The 13410-nt window shown below is 40.3% G+C and overlaps 1 protein-coding gene across 5 annotated transcripts; it reads right to left on the bottom strand.

Moving 5' to 3' along the window:
- Positions 1-789: 789 nt before the first annotated feature.
- On the bottom strand, positions 790-13019 carry LOC104588748 (putative pentatricopeptide repeat-containing protein At5g37570). 5 transcript variants are annotated; one of them, XR_002022206.2, is made up of 4 exons: positions 12289-13001; positions 9947-11776; positions 3012-3264; positions 790-2857 (listed from the first exon to the last, which is right to left on the bottom strand). XR_002022206.2 is itself a non-coding variant. In XM_088901603.1 (4 exons), the coding sequence occupies exons 3-4, from the start codon at positions 11638-11640 to the stop codon at positions 3246-3248; spliced, it is 1713 nt and encodes a 570-aa protein (XP_088757729.1). In that variant the 5' UTR covers positions 11641-11776; positions 12289-12491; positions 12593-13019; the 3' UTR covers positions 790-3245. The 5 variants fall into 5 exon arrangements, 4 of the variants coding, with proteins under 4 accessions (XP_088757729.1, XP_010245111.1, XP_010245112.1 ...); XM_088901603.1 differs by having other exon boundaries at positions 790-3264; positions 12289-12491; positions 12593-13019; XM_010246809.3 differs by having other exon boundaries at positions 790-3264.
- Positions 13020-13410: the final 391 nt, after the last annotated feature.

Below are 13410 nucleotides of genomic sequence, written 5' to 3'. Positions count from 1 at the left end.
CTACCCATATCTTTTATGGTCTACCCCTAGCTTTTTTTGGCACCTTCCACTTGTAACAACTCACTTCTTCTAATTGTATTGTTAGATGGTTTCATTCCTCATCCAATCATTTCTAGTTTTCCATTCACCCTCTTAGCATTCACATGTTACTTGTTTTCTTAACATGCTATTTCTTGATTGCCCATCACTCTATTTCATACAACATAGGTGGCCTTACAATGGTTTTATAGAATTTATTTTTAATTTGAGTGGTATTCTAGTATCACACAAAAGTCTAAATACACCCTTCCATTTTGTCCGACTTAAATAGTCACATTGAGTTATTTCTTCTTGGTCTCCAATCCTGAAGTGGCTTTTTCAAACTCAAGTAGTGCCACAAAAGCATGCTTTAATTATTTTATTCGGATTTTTATCAATGATGCCTCTTACATCATCTGTTTTTGCCTTAAGGTAACCTTTCCATCATAGTTTGAGGGCAAAAATGGCCCTTTCAATTCTTTAGGCTGCATTTGGTTGCAGTACAATTTTATTTGCACTAGTGCAAATAAAAAAAATGCAAATTCCCATTTAATTTTGTTGTGTTTTACTTTAGGGGTTTTTATTGTTCAGTCCACACCTCAGAAATCTGAGCCCCACCATACAGGTGGGATGAATCCTGGGATGAAAAAAAATGCAAATTCCCATTTAATTTCAGATTTCTGAGGTGGACTGCAGTCTACTTATCCCTTTGTTCTGTTTCATGTCTTAATTTACTTCATTTGTACTGCAATCAAACAAAATAAGCTAAAATTTGAAGCAAAAATAGGTCAATTTACCACTCAAATCTTTTGTGCTGCCATAGTTTTGCATCCGTGCAAATTTATTTGCATTGCAACCAAAGACAGCCTTAGGGTCTAAAATGGTTTTTTTAGCAAAGTTCAAGAGTTATCAAAGCCAAAAATAGAAAAATAAAAGTTGGGCGCCCTAATCAATGTATGCAACTTTGTTCTCTTCACTCCAACCCTTTCTCTATATGAAACAATGCTGCCCTCACAGCCTCCAGCAAACCAGCCATCCGAGGTAATCCCGTTCTCTAAAATAGAAACATCAAAGTTGATTTTAACTAGGCCAGACTTGGGGGAGAGTCTTGCAGCTAAGAATGCTCCAAAGTTGGCCGAATCTATCAATTGTGATGGCATCTTGATTGAGGGTGATAGCAAGCAGGTTATAGATTGCATCAATGCCAAAGTAAAGCCCCCTTGGACCGCCAATTCAATCATCCAAGATATTATCGCTCTAAGGGACAGATTGAATATGAGAGTCGGTTTCACTCGTGTTTCATGAAGCCAATTGCCTTGCAGATTTCATGTGTAGGCTGAATCAGATGAACTCGGATCTCATTTCCAAGCCCATTGAAAGAATCAGGTTGCATGACCCACGGATCTGCTCTACCCCCTGCCTTGTGTAGAGCTCCTCTTCTTTTGTACCAAGAAAGATTGTCACATGCATGCTAATGGCTAATGAACGCACATGAGAGAGAGAGCACATCAGGTACCTCATATTCTAATTTGACACCCAAAATCAAAGAGTTGTGAGACTTCAGCCCAGCTGCTTCCTGGTGTTTTGCACACTCCCCTCCTTTTCATCATCATCCTCACCCTTGTTGCTGCATCCCACATTTTCCTTTCCACATACATGTTTGCAAGAATTGCATAGTTTCCTGGGTTTTCGGGCTCTATTTCAAACAGCTTCTGTGCAATAGACTCGGCCAACTCAAGATTCCCATGTATCTTACATGCACCAAGTAGCGCCCCCCATATGCTAGCCTCAGGCCTGATGGGCATGCTCGAAATAAGATTATGAGCCTCATCTATGAATCCAGCACGACCAAGGAGGTCCACCATGCATGCATAGTGTTCCATCTTAGGTACAATAGAACCTAGATCACGCATCAAATGGAAGTACCTCCGACCCTCATCCACCAACCCCCTATGTGCACACGCAGTGAGTATTCCAGTAAATGTAATACTGTTTGGCTGAATCTTGGCATCAATCATCATAGAAAACAAAGAAAGAGCACAGTTGGCATCTCCATGGTGAGCATATCCTGTTATCATGGAGTTGTAGGATATAACATCTTTCTTGGGTATCTTTTTAAATGCATTAAAAGCCTTCTCTATGTTTCCACACTGCACATACATATTTACAACAGCATTCAGGATACGAATGTCAGATCCAAACCCACATTCACTTATGCAGTTTTCTATCCACGCACATACATTCAAACTCCCCAACTGAGTAGCAGCAGAGATCAAAGCCAACATAATGACCTCATCCACCATAATATTAGTTCTCAGCATTTCATGGAAAAGTTTGATAGCCTCCCCTGGTTTCCCATTTTGTACATAACAAGATATCATGACTGTCCATGCTACAACCTCTTTGTCAATCATCTTATCAAATAGCAATCTTGCATTTGCCACATCTCCTGCCCTTGAGTAGCCACCAATCATAATGGTCCATGACACTGTATTTTTCTCAGGCATATGATCAAAGTACCACCTAGCTCTTTCTATATCCCCAAATTGAGCCAACCCATCAATTAATGCATTCCATGTGACAACATTTCTAACAGGCATGTCATGGAATAGCTCTTGTGCCATATCCAAAAACCCATGCCTGCAATAACCCGCAATAATGGCAGTCCAGGAAACCACATTTTTCACTGTCATTCCATCAAAGACCTGTTTTGCTGTTTCTATTCTACTGCATTTCACATACATGTCCAGAACTGAAGTCTGAACAAAAACATCGGATACAAAACCCAGTTTTACAACATCAGCATGGATCTGCTCGCCCTCAGAAAGAGCTTTGAGACCTGCACAAGATTTGAGCACAAATGGGAAGCTAAAATTATTGGGGCAAAGATGCTGATGTCTCATTCGTGCATAAAGCAAAATAGATTCTCTAAAATGACCATAACATGAGTAGCCTCTGATCATTGAAGTCCAAAGAACATTTGGATACTCCACCTGATTGAAAATTAATGAAGCAATCATTTGTTTCCCACAAGCCATGAGAGAGATTATAAGCTTCATTATTAGTGAATTATCCTGGTGTAACCCACTCACAATAATCTGAGCATGGATCTGGTCCAGCTGACTTGAACTTTTGGGTCTCTTCAATAAATAGCCATATAGATCACCCAAGCTTGTCTGCCTGCACATTCTGTGATGGAGAAAACACAGCTGACAGAAGACCCAACTCTATCCAATGCCAATAATCCTGAGTGACAAAATAATTCAATACAATGAAAACTCGGTCACTAGTCCTAATTCATCATGAAAACAATTATTCTGGAAAAATGATCATATCCTGCCCTCAAGATTGATTATTACTCTAAATGAAGAAAGAGTTCAAATGCTGTGAATCTGCCAAATGCATAAAAGAATCTACTAGAGGAAACAAGGGGGGCTTGGATGTAATTTGGTTTAATGTAATTATGTAATTGAATATAGTACAAAGAATAAAAAGCAATCTATTCGTTTTGAAGATAAATAAAAAAGATATTTCATTATATGAAGAGGGGTGCAAGGTAATAGGTGATGAGGCATCACCCAAAATACAAAGCAAATGCTAGAAACAAACAGAACTGACATCCTTCAGATGCATATGCTTTCGATCCAATTAAGACAAGTTCAAGGACCTAAAATCAGCTCCAAAATCTCCCTTCTTGAGGCCCTCGAACTCTGGAAGAATCAATAACCAATCAAGCAATCTCCAAACGATGACAGCACAGTCTTTCCATGCTCTACGTCTTGTTCATAAAGATTCCTCTGTTTCGTTCTTTCCACACCTCCCAACAAATCGCAAAAGGGATTTTACTTGCAAATTACTTGCAGCTATAAGAGGGATACAGATAGAAAGTGAGATGGGCCTAATAAATATGGAGACCAATGGGGGACTCAAAATTGGTGATAGGGTGGTTGAAGGATCCAGAGTTCTATAATCTGGTGCTTTAGGGATGAGATGAAAAAGTTTAGATGGCTAACCAGAAACATGAACTTGAAAATCTCTTGGGTTAGGAGAACAGCTAATGCTATGGCAGATGGGCTATCTAAACAAGGGGTAAATAGGGACAGTTTGTATTGGGCTCAATTGTTATTGATATTTGTCACTATCCTATTAAAGTTTTTGTGTGAGAGGTAACACCTTGTGCCTCTCTGCAGGATGCTTGTGATAGGTCCCAGTCAGAAGCGCAAGAAGTAAATTGCTCTCTTAGGGTGAGAACAGACCTCAAGGTTTTGGGATAAATTTTCTCTGCCCTCTTTCATTCATCAAAGGGAAATATATACAAGGAATAACTGACAACTTCTTCCTAAAAATCAGACCACTACTACGAGTATTTACATCCTAGAATACCACTAAGTACATAACCAAAATAACTTGCTGGAAAATAGGAATCCATAAATCTAGTGGAAGCAGAGATAACTGACAACTAAGGACTGGTTGTTTCTGCCATGACTTAGTCCATGAACCGTGGATTTGGCCGAGGAATACGCTGGCTTCTTCGTGGCTTAGCATTACCCCCCCTTCCAAGTGGAACCTTGTCCCCAAGGTTCAGGTCAGGAAATCTCGGGGTTGCAAGGAAGATCGGTGTCGGTTACGTTGATGTCTTCTTTAGCTTCTTCCTCGAAACCACCTTCCAACAAAAGAAGTTGAGGGCCCTTGCATCTATGACCTGCAAAAAATTTTTCATCGCAATTGAAGCATAGTCCTTGTGCACGTCTCCTTTGCATTTCATCCCATGAAAGTTTCTTAACAGGTGCAGCCTTTGTAGTTGACAGCGATGACAGCGAAGTGTGAGCCGATAACGGTTGTCGTGAGAATCGTCGCTGCCGCTGCAATTGATCTTCCTTCATGCGCGCCAAGCTTATCGCTCCTTTCAACGTCTTTGGTCTAAACATGCGTATCCCTTCAGCAATTTCAGGCAGCAACCCACCCATGAACGATCCCACAAGTGCTTTTTGCGACCATCCATGCACCCGGTTGCCCAATCTTTCAAACTCTTTTTGGTAGTCACGCAGGGACCCAACCTGTCGAACCTTAGTTAGGGCTTCATCAAAATCCTCACACTCCGTTGGTCCGAAACGAGCCCATAATTCCTCCTCAAATAGTTCCCAGGTCACCACTCGTCCTTCCTCTTGATATGCACGACGCAACCATTGCCACCATTGATTGGCCTCCCCTTCCAGATGGAACGAGGCTAAAGACACCTTTTGATTGTCTGGCGTGCCCTGAAACTCAAAAAATTGAGCTACTCGATTAAACCATTATGTTGGATCATCACCTGAATATTTTGGGAACTCAAGCCTTGCCGTTTTGGAGGAGAAAATTGGCTTCCCCCCTTCATTCTCACGACCTTCCTCTTTAGTGAGTTGTAAACGCTCATTAGAAGTGCTCATCTCAGGAGTATTGTTGGAGGCGATGCTTCGGTTAGAAAGGATGGCATCGGACAACTTACTGATGGCATCTTCTAACCGCTTGATCTTATCTGCCATTCCAATCTCTAATCTTTCTAGACCGTCTTGAACTCCACCTAGCCCCTTTTCCAAGCTCTCAATTCGCTCTTTATTAGACATCTTAACCTGGCGCTCTGATACCAATGATAGGTCCCAGTCAGAAGCGCAAGAAGTAAATTGCTCTCTTAGGGTGAGAACAGACCTCAAGGTTTTGGGATAAATTTTCTCTGCCCTCTTTCATTCATCAAAGGGAAATATATACAAGGAATAACTGACAACTTCTTCCTAAAAATCAGACCACTACTACGAGTATTTACATCCTAGAATACCACTAAGTACATAACCAAAATAACTTGCTGGAAAATAGGAATCCATAAATCTAGTGGAAGCAAAGATAACTGACAACTAAAGACTGGTTGTTGCTGCCATGACTTAGTCCATGAACCGTGGATTTGGCCGAGGAATACGCTGGCTTCTTCGTGGCTTATCAGCTTGTAATGCCTACTCTCATTGAGATTCAATAAATACTTTGTTTACTTGTCAAAAAAAAAAATTGCAAAAGGGATATAACTCCACAAGATTTTTTCTTTCTTGCTACCATTCAACAATGGTTACTTCTCAAAGATTTCTTTGGGAAATCAAGGCTCTCATCTCCCCATCTTGAAGAGACAAAAGAAAAAGAACCAAATGCATGCACTGCATATACAGTCAACCATCAAATGGATAACATTTGCAGCATCACTTTCACACAAGGCACATCTATTTGCAAAGATGAAGCCTCTTTTCTCCAAATGATCCTGACTAAGAATGCTGTCCATCACCACCAGCCAAGCAGAAGCCTCCACTTTAGGAGGAATTGGGTTGCCCCACACTCCTCTGACATGATGTCTCTCTATCTGATTTTCAGCCAGGATTTTATGGAAAACTTGCAACTTTTATTTCCCTTCCACCATCTAGCATCCAGGGCCTCTAGATGAATCACCGTACCCTGCAGTCGAGATAACAACACCACACACTCTTCCATTTCCCTATCAAGCAAAGGCCTTCTGATGTTGGGACACCAGCACACCTCCCCCTGTTCCTGTACAGTCTTGGACAGACATCTAACAACTTCCCCACACTTAACCATTCAACTTTCCAAAATCTGATGCTAGAGACATTCCTCACTTTCCAAAATACACAAGAATTTACAGCTGATTGAAATTTCATAATTCCTTCATTTATCAAAAAAAAAAATCATAATTCCTTTCCATATACTCACCCCATAAGAAGAGTTAACCTCCCTCGGGTCCACCCAAGATCCAACACTCCATACTTACAAGCTATAACCCTCCTCCACAAAGCCTCCCCCTCCCACACAAACCTCCATACCCATTTCCCCAAAACAGCTTGATTGAAAGTCCTCACCCATCCCCAAACCTCCATCCTCCTTTGCCCTACACACCCACTCCCATCTCACCAAATGAAACTTTTTTTGAGCCATTTTAACATTCCATATAAATCCTTCTGAAGCCTTTCAATTTCTTGACTCACCACCACAGAAACTTTTAACGACAACTTGAAAAGACGCTTTAAATGATGTAACCTTCCCCCCAAATGACAAATATTTCCCCTTCCACCCTGCTAGCCTTTGCTCAGTTATATCCAAAACCAGCAGCCATGTAGATAGGGCTGAAGCTTTTGCGCCAATAGGTAGGGAATTCACCTATCAAACAGCTCAATGAAGCTGCACACTTTTCCATAGTTCCCTGCTGCACATTTCCTACCCCAATCATAACACTTTAGTTTAAATTAATTTTCAACCCGGATAGCACTTCAAAACCTTTGAGGACCCCCCTCAATTTCAGCACTTGTTCTGCTGATGCATCCACAAAGATCAACATATCATCAGCATATTGTATATGAAAAATATTCAACCTCTCTCTCCCCACCTCAAAGCCCCTAAACAAACCTGCCTCCACACCTTTGTTTAACAGCCTACTCAACACTTCCACCACCAATACAAAATGTAATGGAGATAATGGGTCCCCTTTTCTTAATACCCTTGAAGACCCAAAAAATTCAGTAGAAACTCCATTAACTAACACCGAGAAAGACACTGAGGAAACACTTGCAAACACCCAGCTTCTCCATTTCTCCCTAAGACCCATTAAACTCATCACCTCTTCTAAAAAGACTCCGCTCCATAAAAATCAATCTATTTTAATAAGGATGCTGATGTTTGCAGGTGCCCAACAATGAAAAAAGTAGTTTCTAACATGGTGTTTTAGGAAAACCTGAAATAGATTAGTATTATAAACTTTTCCACATGTATCATGGAGATGTAAAACGACATAGGTGTTTGGCACACAAAGTTCAGAAAATGGATTTCCCTGGTAAACTAGCAGAAAGCAGATTCTAAAAAAACTCAAGAGTGCCTAAAAACCTGTCTAGATGTATCTGCTATCTACCAGACAGATATATGATTACACATACAGATTAAAGGGGATGAATTTAGTTTCTTTAAACCCAATAGAAGGGTTCTGTTCAAATTATTTCATTAAATAACTGTAAGGGATTAAGAAATTTAATTAAATACAAGCAAGTCCAGCACATGTCCTTTGTCAACTTTTAAGACTTGGGATAACATACAGCCTGCCCGCTCCTTACACCAGAGATATCATTCTCCATTGCAGTGACCCAAAAACTCAAACTTTGTTCCACATTCAAATGAATTTAGATTCAGATTTACATTCTTTGTTGTCTATGAGAACCATCTAGACCTGTGCACAATCAAGTTGGGTTTAAAAAATCCTCAGCTATAGTATAGGTGGATGAAGAAGAAAGAACCTCTTTCTACAATATATGTATAATTAGGAAGCATCTGAGATTTAATCAAGAAAAAAAAAAGAAAAACAAAAAGAGAAAAACATTACACATTTGGGTGTATCCTTGCAAATCAGCATACACAATCCCCAACAATGATCTTTCTAATCAAAAGCCCAAAAGGCCATCCATCGCTGGATCTATGCAACCTAAACTTAGCTGATATAATTATAATCATAATCTAAAATAACAAAAGCATATAATTCCCTTATCCAGAGTTCAAGACTCTTGCTTGGGTGTAAACTCGAATTTGGGTTTCAGAAGGGGTTTAAGGGAAAATGAGTGTGATGCTTTTACTTGTTCTAGATTCCTTAATCCAGTTGCTGGACCTGCTAGGGCAAGTTTGTTTGGACCTGTCCATGGAGGACTCTAGAATATGAGTAGGTTCTTTAGATGGTCTTTTTACTTGTTCTTCTTTCTTTAGAGTACTTGCCTCACCTAGTTTGGGGATTTCCCTGTGAAAGAAATTTGGAGTAAGCCTATCTCCCCGAAAATTCAAGCTCTCTGTTGGGAAATCTTCCTTGGTAATGTATTTGTGGTATACGGCAGAGAAGAATGCCACATGCCTGCCTTTCTCCTCAAATGTGCTCTCTCTGTAAAGAAAGTGGTGAGACCCTATCTCATTTATTAATATCCTGCACATTTGTGCATCAAATTTGGGAGTTTTCTTGTGTTCTCTTTGGCTGCAGGTGGGTTACCCCTCAAGATGTGGTAGGCCTTTTCAACCCTGACTTCTTAAGGCAACCAAAGAAAAGAGGGGTGGTAATGTGGAGAGCTTTGAAGGCAGCAGTATGCTGGATGGCGTGGGAATAAAGGAATAAGAGGATCTTCTTGGAGAAAAGCAGAACAGTAGAGGAAGTGATAGACATCATAAAGGTGAAAGTATCTCACTGGGTAAAATCCTTGGATAGCTTCCAAGTTTTCTCAGTCATCGACATCCTAAAAACTTGGACCTAAGTAGCACAGTCTTTGAGAGTGAAAGAGAAAGTAAGGGTGGAGTGGACACCTCCAGAAGGCAACAAAATCAAACTGAATTTTGATGGGAGCTCCCTTGGAAATCTGGGATTGTCAGGTATAGGAGTAATCAGAAATTCTAAAAGGAGGATATTGGCTTTGTTCTCAGGACTGATTGGCACCAGAAATTCATTGAAGGCTGAACTGTGGGCATTGCTACAAGGTTTGAAACTAGCTAAACAGTTGGAATTTAGGCATATTGAGGTGGAAGGAGACTCAAAAGTGGTCATTTCATGGGCTAGAAGAAAGTCAGCAACAGACTTACCCCTTGGACTTTCAAACATGTGATTAGGGAAGTGGAAAAGATTGCAAAAGATGTAGAGGCTGATTCCAAATGGGTCAGAATGAGTGCAAATGGGCTAGCTGATACCCTTGCCAAACAAGGGGCACTGAGGCATCAACTATTTTGGGCAGCTTTGTAACGTGGGACAGAAAAGTGTGCTCAATTGGGAATAACACTCCCACCACCTAGTTGTACTAATTTGTTTCATCCTTAATTATAAATAAAATATATTTTTACTGATAAGAAAAGAATCCTGCTTGGATAAAATTAACTCGGACCATACCCATAATCCAATATCAATTGCAAAGACAGATTTTTCAATGTTGCATGGATATGCCTGTATTGTGGATGACTTGTGTCTCCTGCTAAGAATTTGTGGACAAGTTTATCAACCTCAATCCAACTGTATCCTGATGCTTTGGCTATTCCTCTTTTACTCATCCAATGCCGGACCTTTGCAACATCATCCCACCTATTGGACCTAGCATAAATGTTAGACAACAGCACATAGTTTGCAGGATTCTCTGGCTCAACTATGAAAAGCTTTCTTGCGGCAATTTCACCAATTTCAATATTGCAACAAGTCTTGCATGCCCTAAGCAAGGCCCCCCACACACCAGCATGAGGTTCCAGTTTCATTGTTTTTATCAACTGATAAGCCTCCTCAATGAATCCTGCACGGCCAAGGAGATCAACCATGCAAGCATAGTGATCAACCGAAGGCTCTATTTTGTAATCCCTGGTCATGCAACTGAACCATTCATTACCCATACCTAGCAGGCCAGCATGGCTACATGCAGTTAAGATACCCAAAAGGGTAACTGCATCTGGCTTCAAACCACCAACTAACAACTCTGAAAAAAGTTTCAGGGAATCTTCCGCATGCCCATGTTTAGCAAAACCTAGAATCATTGCATTATAAGTCACTACATCCTTGTAGGGCATCTCACAGAACACTCGATAAGCATCATCAAGACTCCCACATTTGGCATACATGTCAATTAAAGCATTGAACATGTAGATATTCATTTCCATTCCACTACAGTCTTTTATGTACTCATGTATTTGTTTTCCTTTCTCCAAAGCTCCAATGCATCCACAGACTGAAATAATAACAGCCATGGTTACCTGATTGGGTTCCACATTCTCCAGTTTCATCTCATTGAAAAGTAGCAAAGCTCTTTCACCATCTCCACTGTGAGCATAACCTCTAATCAATGCATTCCAACAAGACACATCCCTCAAACACATTTGATCAAAAAGTTCCTGTGCGGCTTGCATGTTTCCATGATTAGTGTAACTAGAGATCATGGAAGTCCATGAAATTGAATCCCTTTGAGTCATTTTGTCAAATATTTCTCTGGCAGCTTCAACATTTCCAGCTTTTCCATAGCACATAATCATGGCATTACACATCACAAGATTTCTCTCACATGAAGTTTCAAACAAATGCACTGCTGCTTCAATGCAGCCAAACTTGGCATACATGTCCATCAGCGTTGTTTGCACATAGATGTTGGTATTCAGTCCCAGTTTAAGAGCATGAACATGAATCTGGTTGCCTTCTTGAACAGCTGACAAAATGGAACATGCTTTGAGAACAGATGACAGTGTATAACTGTTCGGTTCTATCATATGCCTCTGCATCTTCTTGTATATCAGAATAGCTTCTACTGTAGCTTGAGACTGATTTCTTGAATAAGCTGTTATCATGGCAGTCCATAGAAACACATTCGCTGTGCCCATAGAACAATCAAAGATTTTACGGGCATAATCAATATTTGCCAACACTTTGGTACTCAAAGATAAAAGTTTGACAGAAAGATAATTTTCATGGTGGAGACCACTTGTGATTATAGGAGCATGGACCTGCTTCAACAATTTCATGGATGCACATTTCTTGAGGCTCTCAAAAATTTCCCCTACAATTTCCCCAGTCCTTGAGTTAAGTTGAAGAGGAACAGGTTTCAATTGCATGTGATCTCCACAAACTTGAAACTTCTTCCCATAGAATTACTATAGTATCAGCCTCTTCAAAAGGAGGTTACAGTCTAACAACCCCTTCAAGGAGTTTGATGGGTTTACGTTCCAAAGCAGCTCATCCCTCCATGTCCTGAGCCAGTCAGTTGAAGATATCCATTCAATCAGTCAGGAACTCAGGCATTAAAATACATGTGGAGATTACACTTTAGGGCAAGCTAAACACCTCATCTTTATAGGTTCAAAAATATGTAATATTGTGTGAAGTTTATTAATCTTCATAACCACCAACACTAAAATTGTATATATTGATCCCTTTGTTACACGAGAGAGAGACCAAAATAAGACAAATGCCAGGATATTAGAACATGACCAATAGACAATAGTAGAGGAGGAAATCAAATAACTGTACCCAATAGAAGTGATGTTGGCAAATAAACTAATCCATGAGAGAAAACCCGTATGCCCAAAGATCTACCTTCGATGTCAGAAAAAAGAAACAAGGATGTGATTTATCATCACATTCGCTTATTCTGCTATTCATTCCAACCGGCCATCATAAAACAGTACAGAAAATTTTCAGGAAACGCAGATAAGATGTTTCTAATTGATAATTTCCGTATCAAGAACAACGAACAATTTTACCTAGAAGAAAGTTTCCGGTTAAGAGGATAACAGGAAACAGTGAAAAAGGAATTTAAGCGATATCTCGACATTCAGATGTCTTAGCTCTCAAACATCCTCGCCACTAGATTGGCTATCTTCGCCTGAGTCCATCGCCCTCAAACTTTCAGCCATCATCCGTTGCCTGTTCTGGGTCTGTCTTTCTACACCGACCATCCACAAGCCTAAAGCAGTAATGGCTGACAAGTATCAGTATCAAATGAAGAAGCCAAGATGCTGAAGTAGAGTTCCTACTGAGATGTCTTATGATAGCACCAATACGAACATATGGCACTTCCAATCGCACAGAACCTCAGGATCCTCATTGACCATTTATCGCCGATAACTTCTCTGTTTCCCATCTTTTGTCACCAACACACAGAAGTTCAGAATCGACTGATGGACAGATCCTCAAAACTGAACTCTTGGGCAGTTGGACTTGCCTTCCGCCGCCGAAGTCTATCTTTATTCTGTAGTCTCAGTAGTCACCTTCGCTGAGGACTTCAATAGTTGCACATTTCTTTTGGGTCGGACCTGGCTGAGTGGCTTAGGGTTTTCTTGGCACCAGCCAGGCAACCCGTCCCACATTATGTGAGGGCTTTGTGCGGGTCCAGGTCCGGGCTGAGTGGGCATGAAAGAAAATGGTTGCCTGGGACCGGAATTTTCTGTGCTGGGCTGAACGGGCCTAGGGATTTTTGCCCCAGCCCGGTCCGAATTATGTGCAGGTCTGGAGTCTGGACTAGGCTGGGCATGAAAGAAAATAGTTAACTGAATCTATAAATTTCTGTGTCAAATCGGGTCAGGTCATAAATTGATAATTCTTAAGCTTTGGGGTGTGGAAAAAATTTGACTAAATTATAAATAAGTACCTTTTACTTTGGGGATAGTGACATTTATGGCTTTGAACTTTCAAGTGCAACATTTTACTATTTTAGTATCCTTACCTTTTAGAAATATACACTTAAGTCCAACCATGGTAAAACTAACAATACAATGAATTTAGATTCTCTTTTGTTTGTTGAACCTTTATTTTACTCTTTTATTCATATAAAACCATCTCTGTACTTCTTTTCAACAAAGAATAAAAGCATTTGAATGGAACAA

Source organism: Nelumbo nucifera, chromosome 3 (genome assembly GCF_055504915.1).
Source record: "Nelumbo nucifera cultivar China Antique chromosome 3, China Antique-T2T, whole genome shotgun sequence".
NCBI lineage: Eukaryota > Viridiplantae > Streptophyta > Magnoliopsida > Proteales > Nelumbonaceae > Nelumbo > Nelumbo nucifera.
Note: the sequence above shows the minus strand (reverse complement) of the source record. Positions and strands in the feature narration are given on the sequence as shown.

What these genes read in the sequence shown, in the direction of transcription:
- LOC104588748 (XM_088901603.1), bottom strand. Translation starts at nt 11,640, where the DNA reads ATGCAATTGAAACCTGTTCCTCTTCAACTTAACTCAAGGACTGGGGAA.